This window comes from Nipponia nippon, unplaced genomic scaffold, assembly GCF_047370975.1.
Source record: "Nipponia nippon isolate SJK-2023a ecotype South Korea unplaced genomic scaffold, ASM4737097v1 scaffold_8, whole genome shotgun sequence".
Taxonomy (NCBI): Eukaryota; Metazoa; Chordata; class Aves; order Pelecaniformes; family Threskiornithidae; genus Nipponia; species Nipponia nippon.
In genome coordinates this window covers 33,354,994-33,380,775 of record NW_028262402.1, presented here as the reverse complement: position 1 = coordinate 33,380,775, position 25,782 = coordinate 33,354,994, and the positions used below count along the sequence as shown (strand labels likewise).

General features: G+C 39.5%; 1 protein-coding gene across 2 annotated transcripts in view; it reads right to left on the bottom strand.

The window, feature by feature from the left end:
• Positions 1–488: 488 nt before the first annotated feature.
• FRMD3 (FERM domain containing 3) overlaps positions 489–25,782 on the bottom strand; it is a 150,884-nt gene continuing 125,590 nt past the window's right edge. For both annotated transcript variants that reach the window (XM_087741522.1, XM_087741523.1), the window contains exons 13-14: positions 22,607–22,728; positions 489–3,948 (exon numbers count right to left, since the gene is read on the bottom strand). In XM_087741522.1, coding sequence (XP_087597648.1) covers positions 3,353–3,948; positions 22,607–22,728 — 718 coding nt within the window. In that variant the 3' untranslated portion in view covers positions 489–3,352. The remainder of the gene's footprint in view (positions 3,949–22,606; positions 22,729–25,782) is intronic.

Below are 25,782 nucleotides of genomic sequence, written 5' to 3'. Positions count from 1 at the left end.
ACCAGATGCTTTTGTACTGTCTGAGCTTCAAACCAACTTAATGTTAAGCAAGCTCCATCAAAAAGCTGCACAGCTTTGCTTGCATAACACTCTAGACATATCTGCCTACCAAAAGGTTGCAGCCATATGTCTACAGCCAGGGCCTGACTTTAAAACCAGACTTCTTGTATTCTGTGTGTAGTGATTTTATTTTGGGGCAAATTCAAGACTGTGACTAACTCTTACGTGGTAACTGGGCAAACCATTAGGCCCTTGGTTAGTGCATCTGAAGCCATGTTAATAACATCTTATTTTAAAGCACTTTCTTAGTGTCTTTCCAGCTGATGAATAAAAAAAAAGTATTTTAAAAAAACCTGTAAGGGTCCTAAGAAATCTGTAGTATATCATGTACCGACTAATTCTCAACAAAAACTATTATTTACAAAACATCTTTTACAAAACATCTTTCACCATAAGAACTGTCATAACTGCAGAAAGCTTTTCTCCAGTGTATTTTTATTAGGGATTCCTGCCATCATATCAACATACAAAACAATCAGGATGTTGACATATAGAAATGTGAAATTCACTGTACAAAGATAAGGCTCGAGTTACAGGTATATATTCCCCTTAGTCTCCATGAAATAAAACCATTTTTAATTCTTCCCAGAGTTGTGTTTATAAATGTTAGACAAACCACAAAATAGATTTCAAGTACATAACATGTTACAATATAATCCAAGCACAGACAGAAATACACAATACTGCACCTATAGATGCTCCATAATCCAAGTCTGTCATCCTCACCAATAAAATACTAGACTGCTGCTCTCTCTGAATATGCCCAACCATATCCTTCTGTGTGTAGTATGTGGTCCTGGCCTTTAAGTTTTAGAACTCTCATGACTTTCAGTTAAATTACTGTGATAGACCAGAGAATATCAGGAAGGAAGGGAAGAATTTTAAAAGGCCAGGCCTGAATGTGTGCACATGGTTAGTAAAGGCAGGCACATGTGCACACACACACAGACTTGCATTTAACCCTACATAAAACCTCATTGCACTGCACATTTTCTGAGATTATGTTCTCATACAACTCAGCTATTTTCTGATAGAGTTAAATCAAGCATAACAACACTACTGCTTCTGGAGTGCTGTAGTTTACAGGGACAAGACTATATTTTTGAGCATAGGATTGACTTTTTTTTTTTTTTAAATAATTATCAGACTTTTATAGGAGCCTGTATGGAACCATGTCTCCATAGTCCAGCAGGATGCCAGCTCTCACAGCCTTCACCACTCGAAACACCTTTTCTGACACCTTTGTATAGAAACAATGCATGTGAATAATTTCCGTTAAGGTCAAATGTCTACTTCAATTAACTCTCCATTTCTATTAGGCTGAATGATTATTACCTCATGGGAAAGGATCATTTAGCTGCAAGTAGCACAAGAAGTAATACACATCAAGTAACTAATCAATAATGATTCTTCTGGGGAACAGATTGGCAAGGACAAAGAAAGACAAGAGAAAAAAGGTTGTTGTTTAATTTAGCCTTTGTTGCTTGGGAAATGAATAGCAACCCAAACATTTTCAACTGAGAAAAGGAACTCCTAAGCCCTGTATCTGTTTTGTCCTTTAAAAACTGGAGAAGATTAGAAGGGAAGGAGAAATGCTCTAAGGAAACTGCCATTTTCAAACTAGACATTTGCAAAGGCTTACATGAGAAAACCAAGGAAAACCAATTCTCTGATATCGAAAGTAAAGGAATTTATTCAGTAGGAATTAGAGATGTGGTTACAACGTGTTAAATGCACATCTAATAAAACAGCCTCAAATATGCCTCCAATTCATAAATCTCTAAGCAGCAGAAAGACTCTGAGGCCAAAATCAGAGTTTTCTAGTTTAAATACGAAATACGTATGCACTAAGATCTGGGGGTGGGGGCTGTGGACGGAAGAATATAAACTTTCTCCTCTTAAATACAATCTCCGTGGTACATTTGAGGGCCTTCAAATGTTCTCAGCATTGACAAGATTTTACTTAAGTATATTCTCTAAGCTATATTGGAATACCTTTAGATATACAAATCCATGTTACACGAAACAGCATTAGATCATGTCAGTCGGCTCGTAATAACAGGGAAAGAGGGTAAATATGCTGCTATATGTGAAAGGAAGCATATTAGCACGCACAGAAAATATGTTGTCTTAGAGATTAGTAATAATGGGCATCAAGGATGAAGATGCATCTCAAAGTGTTTAAGCCTTTAACTGTGAGTCAGTAGAATACTTTTATGTCAACTGTACAGCCTAATGCTTTGCTTTTAAAAAGGAATACATTTTTCTTCTCTATCATTTTTAAACGTAGGTCACTCACCTACTGATTTAGCTAGGGTTTTGGCTTTTTTTTTTTTTTTGCTTTTTTTTTTTTTTTTTTTTGCTACTTACTATTATCTTCTTCCATGTTATGTACAATAATCTACATTTAGACTGAAGACTCAATCTCTTCCAAAACGTACTTGGACTATCTTGTAGAGACTTTCTACAGCACTGATGAAGTGTAAGACAACCTGACAGGTAAGAGGAAGGATCATTACTTTCAGTTCTGCTCACTTCCCCAAGCTTTACAACTGTGCCTTTCAAAAATTCTTCTGCGTACTTGGTGTCCTTTCACCTCCCCCAGGCAGCCCCTACTGAACTTGAGTGAACTTTCTATGTATTTCCCAAACCACAGTCCCTCTGTATAGAGCTATATTAAACTCATTCATTCTCCAGCCAGTAGTTTAAAAACAAATCATTGCTAAAACACTAAAAACACCCTACGTGCCCTTGTGCATTATTCTGACCAACTTGTACATTTAAATAACATCAGAAGTTGTCTTTTGCTAAAAATTTACCAAAATATTTTAAACACATAAAAATGTAAAAAACCAAACAAACAGAAAAACAAACCAAAACCAAAAACCCAGCATAAACATTGCTTGTATAGGCATTGGTTAAAAGAGATTGCTGCACTAAGGAGTATATTCAAAAAAGTTTTTCTTTCAGTTTCATTGGATTTAGTGTCATGGATTGAAAGGTTAAGGACAATGAAACATATTGTGACCCCATCTCATATGATGTAATAGATGAGCAGGAAGTCTGAAATGAAATTAAAATAAAGCTTCTTTTTGGCTACTGTAAGGTGACTGTATAAGCCTGTACTATAGTGACAATTTAAGTATATAAAGGGAACTTAAGAACCTGAAGAGTCTGTAGTGATCTGGATATGAAGACAGCTACCAACTGATGGCTGCAGGGGCCTCATGGAAAGCTGGCACTAACTGAAATTTTGAATATAGCCCTTAGTTGTATCATGTTTATTTAAAATTTAAAAGCTTCCCAGCATGTCACAAATGAAGTTTATTTTGCAAGCCACCCACTGCCTAAGGGGGCAGTAATATTCAATATGAAACTGCTGAAACTCCGGTGTCTGACGGATTTCATGGAGAAAAGAGATTTGAAGGTCCGACTCCAAGAGAACAAGCAGAAGAGGGAACACAAACAACAACAGTCCAAGGCCCACGAGGAGAAGTCTGGAGAAACTCTTCACAAAAGCATTCACCTCTATGTTGCCCATTAGAAAGTCATAGCTCCACCTAAGTGCTCTCCGAGCTTCTTTCAGTTCTTCCTCCTCTGCAATCAAAAATGCATTTTCATCTGCTTCCAGTTCCTCAAATGAATCTGTATCATCTTTTTCATTCTCTACTCTTGGACAGGTATCAAAGAGCATGTCAATCTCATCATCAACAGGGGTGGGCAGCAAGCTAGCACTAGGATTGTATACCAGTTCTGAGATGGTTAAAGGTTCTTCTTTCATCTTCTCTTCCTGTTCAATGGCAAGATCAACATTCTCCCCAGTGTCCTTAACTGGGGAGATTGAAGTCACCGGTACTGAAATCTCATCTTCCTTTGGCAGTTGGATACCTGAAAAAAGGACATAAAAACAGTGATCCTAAATTTCTGCCTTCCTGGCGGCAAAACTCAGCCTTCTGATAGTATCTAATAGACGTTGGAAAGAAGATTCTGCCATCATTTTGCATATTGAAACCAGACCACACAAAATTAGCAAAAACTGGAAAAGCTTTTTGAAAAGCTCCAGAGGAGGGCAACATCGTTTACAACATTGCAGTACACCAGATCTGCTAAACTTTGTCTCATGCAGCTACCACTAACAATGGTGTAATGCAAAATAGAAAACAGAACAGTTCATTTTCTACTGGCAATCAGAATTCTGACATAAATGAATACCTAGAACATATGAGAATTGGTGCTATTTGGTGTTTATTAATAATAATAAAAGTAGCAGTAATATTAACAACCACAACTCACCTTTATTTCTTTGAGATGAATGGGGAGAAACTGATAAGATAATGGCTGAGGTTGGGAATTTTTAATAGAGCATGACATTAAAGAGAGACAATAGATAATCATGATAAATTCATACTAACAGTAGAAACGATAAAAGGAGAGGAAGGTTGACACACAGTATGAGAATTAGATATCATTGAAATGGAATGAAAATGCCTCACCTCTTTAAAAAGCTCCCTCTCTCCTCAGGTCTCACTTATCTTCCAGTCATCTTTCTGCTCTTCATACTCACAGACTCTTTTCTCCCTCTCCTTTAAATTTCTCTCTCCCCCTTACAGAGGAGTCTTTCTTAGCCTTACTAGTATGCTTGTTTCTTATGACTCCACTCTCTGCCCAAGCTCTCTCCTCTCAAAACTTACTACCCTTTTTCCAGTCTAACAGCAGTAAGTCTGCAAAAAAGTCTAGCTGTTTTGCAGCTACATCAACACTGCAGTGACTGCTGTTAGTTGTCAGTTGCAGGCGTGGAAAGGAGAAGAGTTGGGCACAGAGCTCTGACGAAGTGATGGGAAAACAGTTTTAAATTTGTCCCATGTCTAACACTCATAGCCATCACCAGATGCCATCTATGTGCAAAAGGAATACACACAGTATCATATGCAACAGTTATATATAATAACACTTAGTATTTCTGGTTTTGTGATGTTAAGCATCTCTCCATTCTTTACTAATGACTAATCCAAATGCAGCATATAGATAAGGATATAGCAAGTAAAACCAATACAAGGTTACACGACTTGTCCAACAAGTAACTCAGGAAATTCATGTCAAAGTACTATCTATAATTCAAATTAGCCCAATTCTTTGATTTCAGTGAAAGATTTCTGTAAATGGTAGCGAACTGACATCATCAAAGATTCATTCCAGTTTTACTGCAGTAAAGATTAAAGTTCAGAGACTTTAAAACAACGTGGTATAAAAGAAAATGTATTATTACAGAAAAACAAGTAATCAGAAAAGCAGTACATCTCCAGTGCTAATTACACTAGACATATAATGGTTTTCAGTGTGAAGTAAAAGGGTCTCAGCACGCTCTATTAGTTTTCTATTAAAGGATGGCAAACATAAAAAAAATAAACTAAACAAAAGGCTCATTATGGTCATTTTGACATGAAGGAAATAAAGCATGACCTGAACCATGCTATAAGGAAGAGATGCATTACTGCTCTGTAAACATATGATACAGGACAAAAAATTGAAAAGCAAAAATCCTCATCATAAAGACCTCTACAATATAGGAAGATACAGAGCTTAGACACATTTTGGATCACAATTCTAACCTACAATTTTACACAGTAACTCAACCATGATTGACCAAAATTCTGCAAAGAATCTCACTTTGAGATCAGAAGCCTTTTCACATTTTTTCTAGAAAATGTCACTGATTTTTTTTGTACATTATTAGTCCTAAGAACCATAGACACTATTCACTGTACTGAAATTACTAACTTTCTTTCTGAGACCTACTTTCCCTCTGTTTGACTAGATAGCAAAAGAATATTCTTATGCCATTGGCTACTGATCATTAAACTAGCAGTAGGCATAACTACATTTCAGTGAAGTTGGTGACACCTTACCCTAGACTCTCTCACTGCTACAAATTTTGCATTTCTTGAATGACAAGGTCTTCCAATCTCTATTTTCAATGTCTTTGTTTTTTTCTTCCCTTTTATACCTACTATAACTACCATTCTCAGGACAGGACATATCCACGAAAATCTGTTTCATACCTGATACCACATTTGTGCACTACTGGGTCACTCGGCAGTAGACCTGCCCTGAGCCAGACACAGGCACATGATCACATTTCTGCCAGAGCCTGAAATACTCAGTATTTGCAGAAAAATCTGCCAATACAAAGTTAACATGTTGAAACTTTGTAAATTAAATTAAACAAGTAGATTAATGGTTTGTAAGACAGGGCTGCTGCACTAGGAATCTTAAAGCTTGTTAAGACACTTCCCCATGGAAATACCTGCTGTAGTACCCTGCTGTATGCCAGAGTGCCTGACAGTTACTACAAAATCCTCCATGCAACCTCTGCAGCTCTGTTAGCATGTTCTCCAGACAATCTAAATAAGGTACTTTCTAAGTTACCCCAGTTTACAGACTTCCCAAAATTGGGTGAGCGATGGCTTGTTAATATCTAGTAACTTTAAAATTATACCAAACTTAATACTAGTTGGGATGAAATGCTAATAAATGAAACATAAAATATATGACATATTACAAATTTTTCTAAAAGAAATAAGAAATGACACAAAACCTGCACTTTAAACCTACTTACGTTAAATCACTCCTTGAACAAGCCAGCTAGCTTCCTACCTGACAAGACAACTTTCTGGATCCCCTTCTTAAGTGCATGCTTTTATGTGTCATGTTATATTCATTACAGAAAACCTCTTCATTACAGAACACCATCCTCAGGAAGCATTCCCCCTTCAGTAGAGCATGTTAGCTATTAAAATTAATTTCCCCTTTTAAGTCTTCAAAATGGCCCAGGCAGATCTCTCCCCCTATAATTTGCTATCTTTTCCTGCTCTCTAGGAGATAAGCAGGGCATGCCTCCAGGTGAGGTTTCACATTCTAGCTAAATCAACCAAAAAGACCATTTCTGTTTCCTCTCATTTCATCCCTGAGCAAGCCAGCTTGTAAAGCTAGCGTAGGAAAATAACTGTTTTTCTTCCTGGGTTAGTTCTCTGTTTTGTTCTTCCTGAACTGGCTTGTCACATGTTCTCATGAGCACAGCACATTACCGGGGTTGGAGAGAGAGCAGGAATGCTCCTTTCACCAGCACTTAGCCAGTAGATCTGCATAGCTGAAATGAAACCTTGTCCTCAATAAAGAAAATGCAAATGTCTCCTCATTAGCTTAATTTGACTGCCTAGCTAATAATTCCTTGCCTCAACTACTCTGTCCTCTCGTATCACAGCCATTTTAGAAATTCATCACATTTCAGCATGAAACATGTTTTGTGCTGGAACTTATTGTCTACACCAGTCTTTGCATTAACAAATATACTTGCCACAGTCATCAAGAGGAGGATACAAACTGATTGAAACTAGACAGTATATGAACACTGAGAAGTGAGAACAGATTTAGGGGGATCTTTCTCTTACATATACGGTAACACCAGGTAATGCTGGATCATCAAACCATACTCTGAGTCATTTGAGAATGCACTCATGATATTTTAAAATGCAAAAGCCAAAATTTTTAAACTGTGGAGCCCAACATTAAGCATCTATACATATGTTTAGATACACAAGTACTACAATTTGATTTTCAAATGTGCTTTTCACTTTCTCTTAATAGAAGTAAAAGCTAAGTTGAGCCACTTACTTTGGCACCTCAATATGGATTAAAGGACCTAATTTTAATCTCTCAAATTTGAGAATCCTGGCCATAGGCCTCTCTATACCTGCTTAGATGCAAGGTCAGTAATGTATCTTCATCATGTTTCGCATCATAGAGAGGACAGCTGCAGCTACTGCAAAGAAAGGTCACCCCAATTTATGATTCTTCAGCCTTCTCTCCTTCCTCAGAGTAAATTCCAGCATGCATAACACACATAGTGACCATAAACAAGAAAGATCATATAAACTTTCCTTAAAACTCTGTTTTTCTCAAATAACTGGCAAACTTCTGACTTTGTGATTAATCTGTAGACAGAAGGCAGCAGAGGAACCTTTTCAGATCAGTTTTCTGAAGGGGTCGTATTAAATTTGGAATGGGTCGCAGTTCTGAAGGGTACATCAACTCTACAGTCTACTATTTAGTTTGAGCAGATAATGTAAAAGCAACACAATCAGAGGAAGGCACACATGAAACTAAAATAATTACTACTGCCAATCCATCCTACCCATACTCTTTTCCTAATAGGTCAGTAAAGAAATTATATTCTATTCCATAGCATCAAAGCAAAAAAAAAAAGTTTCAAAAAATAAAAAATAATTTTCAACTGTTTTACATGTTGTTAAAACATATTACATCAAAGTAACTGCATTTTACATCAGCCAAATACAAGTGTAAATAAATAATATTTTAATTTAAAAAATTGAAAATTTGGAATGGGCATTAACTGCTGCTGTTGCAAGCTCATTTGATATTTAAAAAATTAAATATATAAAGCTGTTCTATTCGTTCCTTCATATTCCCTATAACACCACAACATTTCTCAAGCCAAGGATTGAGGAAACAATTAGCTCTTAACTATGGTCAACATAAGCCCACAGCAAATTTCCAGTCATGTTGCAATATACAGATAACTATGTTGGGCCACTCAGATTTTGGTGATGTCAAAAGACACAAGTGTAGTGTCATTATGGCACATATCATTTACAATGCTTGTGCAGGCATAAGAATATCACATTAAAGCACTGAAATTCAAAATCATTCTAGAGTACAATAAATATTCCAGTGACACAAATTTAAGAAAGGAGCAAGTTTTTCAGATGATTTACTTTTTGGATATCCTTCAAGAGAGTCAGTTATCTGAAGTAATAAAACCAGGTTAAAAGAAAAAAAAATCCTCAAAGTCTTACAGTAGAAAAAGAGAATGTAAAAGCTAAAGCAAGTCCAAAGCCAATATCCTTTAATTACTCTACAACATTGCTGCAAATCCTTTGCTCCTATTCATACATAACAATTATTTTGCTGCTACCCTTATAAAGCTATAATTTTGTATAATTTTTTGGGCTAGATTTTGAAAAGTCTACTGTTTCTTTAGTTAAAATTCATATTGTGTTTAGATTTAAAGGACTATGACTTGAGTATTAAATTACATTTGAGAAGACTTCTTCCTTCCAGTCTTCATTTTATATTTTTACCATCAATTTACATTCCATAGATCAGAATCTTCTGATACATATTACTGGAATATCAAGTAAATAAGCTCAGTTTTATTTCTTACATTATATATCTATAGCAAAAATTTGCTACACTTTTCTGGCTACTGGACAAATTTTACAGAGCCAGAGAGATCTCATTACGCTAGCCAAAACTCAGTACTTCCCTTCCACCAAATACTGGGATTGCTCCAAACCTCTAACTTGCTACAGCAGACAGGAACATGAACAGCTGAATAAAACACAAGTTTACAGTGGTCATCTGCTGCGAACATGAACGTGTGAGAGGTCTGACATAAATGTTGTCAGCTGCTAGTGTTTCTAAAGGGGCCAAAACCAGCAGCTGAGGATTAGCAGGATGAAGGGCAGCCCCAGCTCCACCATTCTTAAGAAGCTGCAGTTGCTGGAAATACAGCACCCCAGAAAAATGTATCCTCTGCTTATTAAAAAACTCAGTTCACACATTGTCTCGTGGCCAGATATACTCCACACAGCTTTACTTACCAGACATGCAAACACAATTACACATCTGTGAAGGCTTTGTATAATGGAGAAAGCAACAACTGTGAAGATTTCCTTCTTTTAAACAGAGAACTGAAAAATTAGATACCGTCCAGAAACAGCAGTGCTGGGAATACTTCATATAGATGTGTAAAGAAGTAAGACCAGCCAGGCTGCAATTAGGACAGTCCCTTTCACTACTTTCTCTAGAAATATTGTGTATTCCTTTGCTTATTTGCAATGTGAACAAAATTTATTTGTACTATGAATAGAATGACCTTTTAGAGGGAAGGAGAGGGTGACTTTCTCACATGACCAAAGTGCATGGATGTCACAAAGAAAATGTAGGAAAGGGAAACAGAATGTATAATTGCACTAAACTCAAATCTTCCCTTACATAGGATCTATATCAAAGCACGATATGCATCACAGCCACATGTCCAGCCCACAGAAGCAGGAGGATCTATATCCCTACCTTACCCACAGAACACACCTGTTCAAGCTTTGCAAAGAGAGTACATCAATGACGGTTTATAGTAACTCCTTTTTAGGCAGTGACCTGGCTTTCCTGCTGGCTGTTCCTGTTTGTTTCAGTCTTACAGGAACTTCTAGAAGGGAGCAAAGCCCTATCACAGTTGCCAGCTTGCATCAGTTGCAAGCACTGTATCTCTGCGGCATTACAACTGGCCTCCAAACTGTGTTGTGTGTCACGGTGTTCAACTAATGTCCCAGCTAGTGCAGCCGCCAGCAACTGCCACTCTGCTTTTCACACCCTGCAAAGGGCACCCAAAGCACAGAGACAGAAGCAAAACAGAGCACACAGCACAGTGGGCATTCTGGGGTGCTGTCTCTAACCTCCCTCTGGCCTGGAAGGAGTCCACCCCAGCATTGCTGAACCCCTTCCAGAACCAGGACTAAGTAGCGAAAAGGCTAAGGGGAGTAGCAGGGAGAGAGAACTGTGTATCATTGGAGAAAGGAATGAGAAGGCACGATACACCTGACAGCAGCTCAGAGAAAGGGGAGGAGTGGGTGAAGGGACTGAAGCGTCTCAGTGTCTAGCACCAAGCCACAGAAAGCAAGGCTGACAAGAGCTGTGCACTGATGTAAAAGCTTAGCACCTGAGAAAAGGACAAGTGGGATATTTCAGCATCCCCACTCAGTAACAGGGTCTACTAAGGGTTATGCCCCCTGCCATGAGTTTTGCACAAGCTAACTCCAGTCCTTAGGTTCATACACTGATATACAGGTTTCATGCATGTGTACACCAAAAGGAATAACATCCTATAAACAGTACTGCAAAATCAAGGTTTTTAAGAACCAGTGTAGCTCCAATGAACAAATCTGTTACTAGGCTGGTGTCATATTAAACGAACAAGATGGCTTGTGTCTATTTGGAGCCAGTATTTAACCTCTGAGGTGTAAGAATACAAAATACATGTAAATACTAACGCTTTTTCAATTTTGCTACTAATTTTTGAATCAAGGGAGTTAGGTGAATTCTCACAGACACTACAGTTTCCCTTGAGTGGTGAATTCGTGAAGCAAAGGCAACCAGCAGCTGTTGCTACTCAGAGACAAATCACTGCAAGAAGCAGGTTCTCCCATATCTGCTATGCTTACTGCTTTCTGATTTTCAGATGCCAAAAGTGTGAGAATATTCTGGTCTTTCCCAGAACATTCTCAGTTAATTCTTCTGTAAATACTCATTTCTGAAATGAAGATTCAATACAAAGGCATAGTTTTATAAAGGTGCATGGAAACTGAAATTTGTCAACCTATATATGCAAAATATCAAGTAAACAGTACCACAGAAAGCATGGAGAAACAAATTTTTAAATGTCTTACTTCATTAAGGAAACAGAGCCATATAGATTGGTAGAAGGGCCAGTCTATCTTTGGCAAAAGGATTTGGTATAAAACCAAGAAAAAACAACCCCTGTATTTTGGTTGCTATCCAAAGCAATATTGAATACTTTCTGTTCCTTGGGTTGCACTCCTGTTACGTGTAGTGAAAAAGGGATCCGAATCCAACCTTCCCCCTCCCACCCTCCCCCCAGTACTATTATTCAATATATTAAATCATTCAGTATCTAGAAAAATAACAACAACAAAGTCATGATCTGGCAATCCAACCCGCTCAATTGCAGTAAACCGCTAAACTGTATCCACTATTGTATTCAGCTGATGTTCAAAATCTGCTAGCAACCTATCTGCTAATTTAAGAACTATTTCGTTTTGTCAGGAATTGTCACAGTTTCAAGGTATTTCTCCGCCTCAGTCCAAGAAAACTACAAGGGTAAAATTCCAGTCACTCAATTTGTTTGCAATTAACAAATAAAACCACAATTTTCGTAAGATATCACAACAAATGTCATTTAAGTTTCATCTCATTCATTCCCCATTTGCAACTCTGCTCCTGTCAGTAATTCATCCTTATTCTCTGCTGTACTTGATTTAACATTGTCATTCACAGTACAGTTCCTTTCCAAGAGACCACTATTAGCAAAATAAACTGGGGGGGGAGGGGAGGGAGGGGGGTGAAGGTCTGAGTAAAAGAAATGTAAATTTACCAGCCCTTCTGGCTGTGATCTTGGAGCCATGCCGCAGTAATCGAATGCACACCTCCTTGTTGCAGTGGTTAACCATCCGCAAATGAATGCTTCTCTTGGTTTGGATTTTTACAAGACATTTCACCATTTTGACTATTAATTCCTCTTCTCAAAGTCTTGTAAAGGCTCTACCCATACCAGCTTTGACCTTTTATTGATTTCCCACTGAGTTTTAAGAGACTAACACAAGTCACTCGCAATGAATCAAATGACAAGCTTCTAACATGGCCAACAAAAATATCCCAGTAGGGAACAGAACGAGAGGTTATTTTTAAACATTTCCAAATGCCTTGTAACGTACAATACAAACTTCCACAGCATCCGTCTCAGTTAGCAGTTGCTAGCATAACAGCTGAACCACACACACAACCATAAAAATATCCAAGGCATCAAAACATAGGGCAGTGAAACAAAAGGCCAGCATTTAGGGTCTGTTTTTCACAGAACAAAATGACACTGTGGCCATTATTTTTCCTAAGAGCTTCAATTTGGCAGTTCCCCACCACTGCCTGGAAAGTATTTGCAGACAATGTATAGATACAAAAGGAAAAATCCTATGCTATGCTTACAAACCTTAGTCACAAGGCAAACCAATGAGATCAAAATGCTTTCATTTCAAGCCTAGAATCAAAGCTGACCTGCCTGTGTATAAACAAGAAGAGAAAATTCATAAGTTTGGGAAAAATGTCTCTCTTTGCTTATGTGCTCCAGTTCCCACTTGTGGACATCTACTGGACACATTCATATCCACCAGAAAGAAGTGTTGCTTCAGAGGACTCAGCACTTCCCTGTCCCCATCCAGTAGGAGCATGCAGGCTCCTAAAAAAGGCATGACGCATATATGCTGGCTGCTGATAACTTGCTCCAGCTGGAAGCTGGAACACAACCACGTGCACAACATCACACTCTCCTAGTGGGAAAGGAGCTCTTACTGGCTCTCCTGAAACCACGGAGAGGAGATAAACTGGAACGCGTGTACTGGCAGGGAGGAAGTCTCTCACTTCCCAAAATACTTACCTTTAATGTTTACAACATATCGTGCCATGCGAGTCTTCATTATCTGATGTCCTTATTCCCTCAGCACCATAAAATCAATGATGTGCATGCAAATATGTGGGAAAGAAGGGGTCAGGGGAGAGAGTCCTGCAAATGCGTATTTTACACCAAGTGATTTCTCTCATGAAAGACATCTGCTTCAATGGAGCTTTTGGAAAGCATCTTTACAGTGGCTCCTTTCCCCTGCGTGGCCCATAGAGTATGAATATCCAGCAGTGCTCCTTTTTACTCCTTCCTGCAGGGCGAACACTCCTCTCTTCCTTTCCTTCTCTGCAAGCACTTCCATGTGGGTCTGAGGAAAGATCAAGTGCCCCTTCACCTTCTATCTCCCTTTGGTCACCACTTTATAAGCAAGATTCTGTCTGCTTTTCTCATCTTTATTCTCACAACTGTTGCAGCAATCGAAAGAGGATCATTAAAATCTCACTAAAAAGGGTTGAATCTTCACTGTGTCATAGCTACAAAAACTGGAAAGCACCAATTCTTCCAATAACCACCAACATGTTCAGTACACAAAGAAAAGTCTAATCAAGGACACAAGTGTTACCTGGACAAGGCTGTGAATGATTTCCAACACGAGCCCATTCATGTCAATGAATAAACATGTGTCGTTTATGTTTCATGTGACCATGCTCATGCAAAAGCGGAATGACTGTGAGATTTCAAGTCACTACCCAAAAACCATGTATGGGATATTTATGTTGAAATCTTGCAGCTGTGTCAGTAACTCTTTGTCTCTACTACTAACTCCCAGCAAGTAAGGAACAGGCTCTGTCTCCTGAGAGAAAGAAGACTTTGTATGACCTGACATTGGCAGCACGTCCTGTGTAATGGTTGGAAGATGTTTTTCAGCAAAGACTTTCCAGACAAGGAGCCTGCTTCTCTCCTGCAGAGCTGATCAGGACTCTCTGTGTGCAGAAGAGAGCCAGCAAGGCCACACATCCACTTTCAGTAACTAATTGGTTTTGCAGCTCTTGTCACTCTCCTCCGTCCTAAATTGCTACTCTAGATATTACACAGCTGAAGGGCTAATGACTGGTGGGAACCATGGCAGAGACACCCTTAGCATTCATGCCCTGTTACAGAGGAGGCAGAAAACAGCAGATGGTTATAGAACTTCTCTTAAAATCAGAAAGTACAGTTTACAAAAGCAAAACCAATCCCCTCCCAAAACCAGAAAACTAAAACTAACAAAACACTCTTCAAAACTAGTACCCTTCCACAGCCAATGAAAATAGTGAACAGGAAACTTCTATTCAAGCGTAACAATTTTAATGTGTTTGTGAAAAGGCAGTATATCACCTGTCTTCAGATTTTAGAGGTGCCTTATGGTGATGGGGGCAATGTTGGTTTGTTTGTAACAAAAGCAGCGATCTTATTTTGTAGACACATGGCATGGTAAACACCTGGAAATCTGAGAATTTGTAAATAAGTTATGAAGGAAAGCTGGGAGAGCTAATTGTTGTTAGCATTAGGTTATTGTTACCTTGAAGCAAAAGGTTTGCGTGTAAAGAAGTTGTTTTCAGTCCTTGTAGGGCTCAATTACATCGTTAGAGGACTGTAAATCCAACTTAGTTTGTTGAACACAGGCATGATGATGCATGCAAGTGATGTTAAGATCTCCTGAGGACAGAACGCTCTTTGGGAGAATCCCAGAAACTTGCAAGACAAAGTGTGCAGTAGCAGGGGAAACTTAAGATGACCAAACTTTATTCCATAAATGAGAGAACGATCTCAACGTTTAAAAACTACCAAAAAACTAGTAGAAAATTCCATTACATACAACCTGACGTAAGGATGCTCACTTTGGCCTCTACTAAGTTTAATGAAATATTAGAAGAAATTAATCATCTCTGTGACCACAGGCATATAAAAATAGAACCGTTATTTTATTTAGAAAAGCCACTAAGAAATCGGATTAATTCCTATGTATTACAATTTTTGTTATCATACACACACACACACCCACCAGGTACAATCAGCTAACAGCAGTATTGCTTCTGCTAATTTCACAGGGAAAAGCTGTTTGATGCTACGTAACACAAGACATTTCACAATTGTCTCTATCTGATGTATTAAGATAAATTGTGTCTTGTATACAGCAGGTATGATTTTAAAAATATGAATGTTGACAAACCGTGTATTAGTTCTACCCAGAGAAACAGTTAGCACTAAACCAGTGATTTTTTTTCCGGTAAAAATTAAAGGTAACAACACTGAGCTTTGCCCAGGGAAAAAAGTAGACTAGATTACCTGTTATAGTGTTCTTGCTGTACAAACATAACATGTGAACAGACACTTAACATTATTTCATATTTTACTAGCATATTTTTAATATTTATTCATACTATTATTCATAAGTGGCCAATTTTTCATGTGTTGTTGCCTAAGCTGTACCCACAAATGCTCCATATGCCTCTGCTCTACAACCAAAGCTTACACAGATGAGAACTCACACACAGAGACAATTAGACTGGTAGTAGCTGCTGTGTGCTCATTCCCATACGTGCTTGTAAAATGCAACAAAGACTCCACATTATAAAGTAAAGATATCATTCATGCCAATTAATTTACACTAATGCAATATTTCTTATAGCTGAGCAACACAAAAAAATAAGTTTGCTAAAGGATAAGAACTCTCTGTACACAACTCAGATGCACAGGCATACAATTTTCTAAGAAAAAAAAATTGTAAAATATCAATGAGGACATCTAAAAAATGTGTAACTCTCTGGGGAAGAAAAAATTGAAGAACATGGATTTTAAACAAGTAATTCAGAATGCATCTGTGTCATCAACTCTCTTTTTTCTAAAATACAGTACAAGGTAGATCAATAAATACCATGACTAAAGCATGCTACTTTCTCTTTGGTTGCTCCAAAGGCAAAAGCCAAGGTCACCAGGAAATTAATTCATATATGAAACCTGAGCACACAAGTATCAAGTGACTGAAAAGAAGTTTTCATCACTTTGTCAAAACCACACTAATATCCTGTGACTCAGAGGTGTGCTTTTGCCTTTTTTTTTTTTTTTTTTTTTTTTTTTTTAAATTGGACTACTCAAATACATGAAGCTCTCACAGCATCTGGTGCTGGGAAATCCAAAGACAATGATCTACCACCTGCAAAATAATTGCCAAGTGATCAGGACAGGCAATAATCTGTCTCACCAAATCAGACGGTGAAAGAAGGCAGCCACATAATTCCTGTAGCAATACCAAAAGAAATATAACATAGAATCATAGAATAGAATTATAGAAGGGTTTGGGTTGGAAGGGACCTTAGAGATGTCCTGGTTTCAGCTGGGATAGAGTTGGTTTTCTTTCTGGTGGCTCGTATAGTGCTGTGTTTTGGATGTAGTATGAGAATAATGTTGATAACACACTGATGTTTTAGTTGTTGCTAAGTAGCGCTTGTACTAAATCGAGGACTTTTCAGCTTCCCTTGTTCTGCCAGGTGCACAAGAAGCTGGGAGGGGGCACAGCCAGGACAGCTGACCCAGACTGGCCAAAGGGTTATTCCATACCATGTGACATCATGCTCAGTATACAAAGCTGGGGGAAGAAGAAGAAAGGGGTGAGGGATGTTTGGAGTGATGGCATTTGTCTTCCCAAGTAACTGTTATGCATGATGGAGCCCTGCTGTCCTGGGGATGGCTGAACACCTGCCTGCCGATGGGAATTAGTGAATGAATTCCTTGCTTTGCTTTGCTTGCATGTGCAACTTCTGCTTTACCTATTAAACTGTCTTTATCTCAACCCATGAGTTTTCTCACTTTTAGTCTTCCGATTCTCACCCCCATCCCACCAGGGGGGAGTAAGCAAGCGGCTGTGTGGTGCTTAACTGCCAGCTGCGGTTAAACCATGACAAAGATCATCTGGTTCCAATCCCCCTGCCATGGGCAGGGACACCTTCCACAAGACCAGGCTGCTCAAAGCACCATGCAACCTGGCCTTGAACACTTCCAGTGATGGAACACTTCCAGGCATCCACAACTTCTCTGGGCAACCTGTTCCAGTGCCTCACCACCCTCACAGTGAAGAATGTCCTTATATCTAATCTAAATGTACCCTCTTTCAGTTTAAAGCCATTACCCCTTGTTCTATCACTACATACCCTTGTAAAAAGTCCCTCTCCAGCTTTCTTGTAGGCCCCTTCAGGTACTGGAAAGCTGCTATAAGGTCTCCCCAGAGCCTCCTCTTCTCCAGGATGAACAACCCGAACTCTGTCAGCCTGTCTTCATAGCAGAGGTGCACCAGCCCTCAGATCATCTTCACGGCCCTCCTCTGGACCTGCTCCAACAGGTCCATGTCCTTCTTATGTTGGGGGTCCCAGAGCTGAATGCAGTACTCCAGGTGGGGTCTCAGCAGAGCAGAGCAGAGGGAGAAGAATCCCCTCCCTGGACCTGCTGGCCACACTTCTTTTGATGCAGCCTAGGATACGGTTGGCTTTCTGGGCTGCAAACGCACATTACTGGATCATGTTGAGCTTCTCATCAACTAACACCCCTAAGTCGTTCTCCTCAGGGCTGCTCTCAATCCATTCTCCGCCCAGCCTGTATTTGTGCTTGGGATTGCCCCAATCCATGTGCAGGACCATGTTCAACTGCACATGGAGCAAGGACCGTGGAAAGGACCTAACAGGACCATTCAGAGGGACCTAATTTGGCCATCTGTGACAAAGATGAATTTTGCAATCACACTTCTGGATACACTTAAAACTTTTGTAGCTACATGCCTTTTGAAGAATGTCTTTTAGGTTTAAAAGGTAGCAATGATCTCTCCAAGCATATCCGACACTCATACATGTAAGATCTAATCCCATGTGATAACCTATGCACGACAGTAATTTCATGGTTGCATCTTTACACTACCATGCCTCTTTTCTCCTCCTGAGACAGAAAGGACATTAGTGCAAAATAAGAGTCAGTAACAACGAATGTAAAAGCCTGAAGAATCTTAAGCACTAGCAACAAAGCACTGGGAGATGACCTGCAAAACCTAAGGCATGAGAACTTGAGATTATTTTTTTAATTTGATAAAATAATCTATTGGCTAGTGGCCAATCTCTTAGGTAAGTCACTTACATAACTATAATTTAAAACAGGAAGAAAAGCACATTTAAGTAAGAATACCAATTCAAAGGCCTCATTGAGAAAGCTTTGAACTAGATTCAAAGGGGGAAGGGGATAAAACCAGGCTTGCTAGGGATGAGCCTAGGGGTGGCATGCCTGTGTTGGAGAAGAGATCAATAGCCCAGCTGAAGTGCATTTACACCAACGCACACAGCATGGGCAATAAGCAGGAGGAGCTGGAAGCCATTGCGCGGCAGGAAAACTATGCTGTGGTCACCATCACGGAAACATGGTGGAATGACTCACACAACTGGAGTGCTGCAATGGATGGCTACAAGCTCTTTAGAAGGGATAGGCAAGGAAGGAGAGGTGGTGGGGTAGCCTTGTACGTTAGAGAGTGTTTTGATTGTCTAGAGCTCAATGAAGGTAATGATAAGGTTGAATGCTTATGGGCAAAGATCAGAGGGAAGGCTAAGAAGGCAGATACTCTGGTGGGAGTCTGTTATAGACCACCCAACCAGGATGAGGAAACAGACAAAGTATTCTACAAGCGGTTGGCTGAAGTCTCACAATCCCTAGCCGTTGTTCTCGTGGGAGAATTCAACTTACCAGATATCTGCTGGAAATACAACACAGCAGAGAGGAAGCAGTCTCGGAGGTTCCTGGAGTGCGTGGAAGATAACTGCCTGATGCAGCTGGTAAGTGAGCCAACCAGGGGAGGTGCCCTGCTGGACCTGCTGTTTATGAACAGAGAAGGCCTGGTGGCTGATGTGGTGGTCGGAGGCTGTCTTGGGCTCAGCGACCATGAAATGATGGAGTTTTCAATTCCTGGAGAAGTAAGGAAGGGGGTCAGCAAAACCGCTACCCTCAACTTCAGAAGGGCAGCCTTTGGATTGTTTAGGAGTCTGGTTAACAGAGTCCCTTGGAAGGCAGTCCTGAAGGGCAAAGGAGTCCAGGAGGGCCAGATGTTATTCAAGAAGGAAGTCTGGATGAGGAGATTGAGTGCATCCTCAGTAAGTTTGCAGACGACACCAAGTTGGGTGGAAGTGTTGGTCTGCTGGAGCATAGGAAGGCCCTACAGAGGGACCTGGACAGGCTGGATCATTGAGCTGGGGCCAATTGTATGAGATTCAACAAGGCTCGGTGTTGGGTCCTGCACTTTGGTCACAACAACCCCATGCAACGCTACAGGCTGGGGAAGGAGTGGCTGGAGAGCTGCCTGGCAGAAAAGGAGCTGGGGGTGTTGGTTGACAGCCGCCTGAACATGAGCCAGCAGGGTGCTTAGGTGGCCAAGAAGGCCACTAGCGTCCTGGCTTGTATCAGGAATAGTGTGGCCAGCAGGACCAGGGAGGTGATAGTGCCCCTGTACTCGGCACTGGTGAGGCCACACCTCGAGTACTGTGTTCAGTTTTGGGCCCCTCACTACACAAAGGACATTGAGGTGCTGGAGCGTGTCCAGAGAAGGGCAATGAAGTTGGTGAAGGGTCTAGAGCACAAGTCTTACAAGGAGCAGCTGAGGGAGCTGGGGTGGTTTAGTCTGGAGAAGAAGAGGCTGAGGGGAGACCTTATTGCTCTCTACAACTACCTGAAAGGAGGTTGTAGCAAGGTGGGGGTTGGTTTCTTCTCCCTAGTAACAAGTGATAGGATGAGAGGAAACGGCCTCAAGCTGCACCAGGAGAAGTTTAGATTAGATATTAGGAAAAACTTCTTCACCGAAAGAGTAGTCAGGCATTGGAACAGGCTGCCCAGGGAAGTGGTTGAGTCTCCATGCCTGGAGGTATTTAAAAGACGGGTAGACGTGGTGCTTAGGGACATGGTTTAGTGGTGGACTTGGCAGTGCTAGGTTAACGGTTGGACTCGATGATCTTAAGGGTCTTTTCCAACCTTAATGATTCTATGATTCTATGATTCTATATAAAGCCAATTCAAAATTAAGAACAAGTAAGTTTTGCTCAGTTAAAAGACAAAGCTGTGCACTCTCCTGAGTCTGCCCAAGGTATGCACAGCTGACAGCGCCATTACAGCCAGCTCTGCGAATGAGTTGCTTGGGCCCATTTACACAGCACAGTGTAGCACCATGTGAAGGTCTCGGCCATCAGCAGCTGGAACATTCGTATGTATACAGCAGCACCTTGTAGAAATACAAGCATGGGTCCTGGAAGCTGCATTAGCCAACCCACGCAGCATAGGGACATCTGACCTAGGCAGGGCTGCACTGTGCTCTGAACAGCATCTGCAGGGCCTCTGGAAAGCACCGCAGGGTGTCCACCCCCACCTCAGGCCCAGACATTTAGAGAGATGCCAAGGCTGTTTCACAAGTGTAGCACACTAAAAGCAGTTTCCCAGTGCAGTTGAGTCAGTCCCAGGGATAGCTGCCTTCCCTCTCCCCACCTCCTGCTCCTGCCCTTTCCCTGGCACAGGACCTTGCCCATCCCTCTCTGATGAGCAACTTCACAGTTGAGCCAGCCAGTAGTGGGACACTGTACAGTTAGGGAGTTGTTGGTTGGTTGTTTTTTTTTTTTAATTCTTGTTTTGTTTTGTTTTTTTTTAACTCCTTCTTCCAGCCCACTCTGGGGTGATTAGTGCTGGTGCAAGGGAGAAGATGGGAATCCACAGAAGTGGACTGAGTTCATGTGGGGAAGAGAGCCAGTGTCAGTGTCAGAGAGCTGTGAGACCATTTCAAGCTGCAATTTGATAATATAGCCAAGTTGGCTGCAGGAAAATACTGTAACAGAGATAAGTATTATTAACTTAGCAGCTGGTGGTATTTCTCTACGCGTAACATTCTACAGGAAACCCACCAACAAATATTTCTGTTAAATCATAGTAGTAACAACAATCTGTCTGACTAAAAGGAAACATGACTTTCAAACTTATGTAATATATACATTTGAAACCAGCACTCTCTGGTATGTAGCAATGATAAGTCATCAGTTTTCAAAAATGGATTTCATTGCTTAGAGTTGTAAGTATGGCACAGCAGTCTTACAAGCAGCAAGCTGTTGTTACCCTGCAGTGGTGACAACTGCCTAGCAGGCACACAGTGCTTGGTACATGGCTGGCAGAAAGTGAATTCCCAGATAGAGGTATTTCACAGCAGAGGTAAGCAAGTAGTTGTTAAAATTAACTACATGTCATGCAGCTACTGCTACTCATTAAAATAAGCTAAGTACACAGACAATCTAATTCAGCCTGTTCTTACTACATTTAGTGTTGAAACTCCAAAGAATGAACAAAACATGTTCATATGACTCCTATAAAATGAAATTAGGATGTAATCCCATGAAAACGAACATACTTGTTCAGCTGTTTTCTGTTTCCCCTTAATTGACAACAACGAAGCAACAGCAGAGGTTGTATTTCCCACCTTCTGAAACAATTAGCTCACAGCATCTCAAATAAGAACCAGATTTTGTTTGGTTGGCTTCCTTTTTTATTAGGAAGAATGCAGTTATCCTCATTTAAACTGGCTAAGATGTTCATACCATTCTTTGTAATGACTGCATCTCAAAAAGATAGGTGTCAAATGCAATTTTTAAAGTATCAAGGAATAAACAAATCCATGGAAAACCTTGTTCTACAAAATGCATGCAAACTGATCTTCCAATAACACCCTTTTTTGTCAATGGGATTAAATTAGCAAAGACTCTTTCCTAGCTGACCTTCAAATAGTGTCCCTTTTTGTCAATGGAATTAAATTAGAAGAGAGTTTTTCCTAACATTAGAACAGAAAGATATATATAAGTAAAGGGAAGCAAGAAAAACAATATATTTAGCAGTAAACTGACAGTTTTCACTCCTGAGTAACTGCAGTTACTATTTAGTAAAATGGCGCTATGTTGAATTATTTATTTCCGGTTAAGTTCCTTTCACCTGACAATCTAAAAAAAGATTTTTGAAACAGAAAGCTTAACAGCAGTAACTTTCCTCACAATGTATCTTGCATGAGTCTTGTGCACAGTTCCTTGAGCTAGTGATCATTTCTCAGTATGACAGGCAGAAGCTTAATGGTGTACTCCTAATGGAAATTATTAGATTTTTTCCATATCTCTGAGTCAGTAACACACCTTTTTCCATATATTTTATAATAAATATTGGGAGAGTTTGGCAGAAATCAGGTAAGTGACTCACCTTCTTCTAAAGGAACCTCTTCCTCCTCGCAGGGAGAAGGAAGGAGGGGCTGCAGAGGTTCCATGTTGATTATGAGTTGCTTGTTCAACGAGGGAGAGCTGCGACTCTGGGTAATGCTGGTTCTAGAAGAACAGGGAAAACAGGGTCAGTTTATTCACAGGGAAACAACTGCAGTCCAATACGTCTCATCTCAGAATTGTTTTGCATAAACTACAACGGGACTTGAGCTATCCTAACAAGCTCTGTACACTGAATGCTGCTTTCAGCTGTGTTATGTTGCACCCTCTGCAGACATAAACCTTTCAACATCTGAGGTGTAAGAGAAGGTTTTGTGCTGGTTTACTTCCCTTTACGCAGCCTGACTCCTTCCCATCTCATGCAGGATTTCAGTGTGTTGCTCCTCTCCACACTGCACAGCAGACATGAGTATTTGGCTTCAAGGAAGGGGAAGGTAGAGATGGTACAAATAATTTTCCTGATGTTGTTCCATTGCCTCTGGGACTGGGTAAAGGATTTGTTACGGTCTGAGCACTGCAGACTGAAGAATAAAGCAGGAACAACCATATCGCTTCAGTTAACTGATACACGGTGCTCTCATTCTCACGCACCCTGGACACTGCCTCTACACCATGCCTCCAAGTTACTCAAGGTGGTTTTCTTTCTTGTCTTACTTGGCTCTAACAGGCTTTCCTGGTAGCAAGTGTTTCTCAGGAAAGTTTGAGGAATGCTATTGATTCGCTTCAGTCACGATGCTCATTAGCCTAAAATCATATTGCTAAGAAAATAAAATGGCTCTTTAGAATAAGTTATCTAGCACTTACATGATACAGGCCTTAAGCAAGAATCCTGCAATAAATCTGAACCATTACATTACAAAATACTTACTTTTCACAAAAGCAAAGATGAAAGGGAAGAGGATTCTACTTGACTTCAAATGGTACATAGGTACAGTGCTGATGTTACACAAAATGCATTTCAAGTTTGCACAAAGACTCAACTTACAATTCCACATAGATAAACAAACTGAACAAAGCACCTATTGCAAGTGAAAAGAAGGGACTGTGTGTTGCTGAGGGTTTAGGTAAACTCGGGACACAGATGTCCTACTTTAAGTCACATTACATGTCATTAAATCTACTGTGGGGATAAACAAGCTTTCTTGCTCAATTGCCATGATTCCTTGCTCATTAACGTATGCCCAGAGCTACTTATGTCCTCATTTACATTCTATGAGCAGTCTCTAATAACTATTTAGTTTAAATTTTCACTATCCAAAGAAGTTTTTCACTCAGATTACTGTAATTACAATCACTCCAACACAACAGTACCTCCACAGACTTGTTATGCATCCCCTGGACCTTTGTGCTTGCTGTAAAGAGCCATCAAGCAACTCCCAAAATAGGAGTTGTGCCTGGCAGCACCCATAAGACTCCTATTCCATACTTATTTACAAAGATCCCTCCTTCAGGCATGGCCTGGAAGCAAAATATTAAATCATTCACTGTGTATTTGTCAGAAGAACTTGCCACCGCATTAATGCTGCATAACTACACGCTCCAACAGATTTTCAGTCTGTAGTGCTTTAAATGTTATATCCAAACATAAAGATATTGAACAGTACCTCCTCACAACTGCATGTTTCTTTCTCAATGCACCCATCGTACCACTGAAGTGACTTTGAGGGAGGGGATGCAGGGAGAGAAGACTTTATATATATATATATATATATATATATATATATATATATATATATCTTTTTTTGGATATGAAAATTTTCTATGCTTTTTGCCTACTTGTGCTATTAGAAGGTCAAGCTATCTACCAGTGTCTCCCCTTTCAAAAGCTGCATTATAGAAACACTTTAAATTATTAGACTTTTTCTTAGTCTTTCTAAGAAACTGAACTTGGAGCAACCATAACATTGTAAACACAAGCATTTTAAGAAGGTTAATCATAAAAAATATACATTACTATTTATGGGTGTTAAATTCATATGCAATCACTCTGTACACTTATTTGCCCTTTGATCTGTTTCTTTATGTACACTAAGAGTTTTAAACAATATGTTTAAAATACTTTAAATACTGAAAGTAAAGAAAAGTAAAATGCAAGGTAAAGAATAATTTTACATGAAAATATTTTCTTATGTTATGGAAGAAAGAAACCCTATGGAAAGTAGGCAATAAGTTATTTCCTTATGTGAGTAATTATTTTCATTTAAAATGCATTTGTGTGCCCAAGTAATCTACCCTGCCTCAATGATGGACCTATATTCTGCCTTTCATGTTCTCAGTTAACACATTCTGGACCATCACCTACCCCATTTTTAAATGTAATCTGCAAAAGCATGTTCAAAATCATCCTTGCCTGGCCTTACTATTAATTACATAGTAGGGCTGGACAATGTATTTATAAATATTTGCTGCAAATATATTCCTACCCTTTAGTAAATACAATCCACTTTTCTCTCAAATATAGATGGAATATTCATATTCAATTAAAAATAAAAAACCCACACACACCCAATCCCTGAAAAAAATCACAATAAAAATAGGGATATGGATGTAGAATGTCCAGAAAGTTAAGTAATTTTTTTAAAAAGTTTTTAAATAGCTTTTTCCTGCTGGCCTCTTTCTTCTCTTCTGAGGGATTTTAATTAGGTTCTTATCAATTTTCTCTATCACTACAATGAGTGACAAGGACCAGAAAGTATTAGTTTGCTTAAAAAGTCCAGCTGGTTATTTCTAACATGCCAAACCTTTTTTTTCCAAAAAAAAGATTCTCTGATATTTTTTCTCTTTACTGAATGAACTTCTTGCTTTTTAATCTCACTGTATTATGGAAAAACTATCAAATATACCTTTAAACATACCCATATACATACACAAAACAGAATCCTTCAAAATTGCACAAGAACTCTGAATGAAATGAGAATGTACTTTTCTGTCAGGATCATGTAATAACAGTTCATGTCATAACACAGAAAATAATATAAGCTACTTATCTGACTGATTGATTAAACCCAGCTTCAACGCAGCATAGATTAAGTTCCCTTGTGTAGGAGACAAATGCTATTGTCAGAATTTTGTAACACCGGCAACACATATTTCCCAAGGCTTGCAGGCTTCATTGTGGAAGCTCAGGATGGCAGTCATTACATCTCACAATAAAGGAAA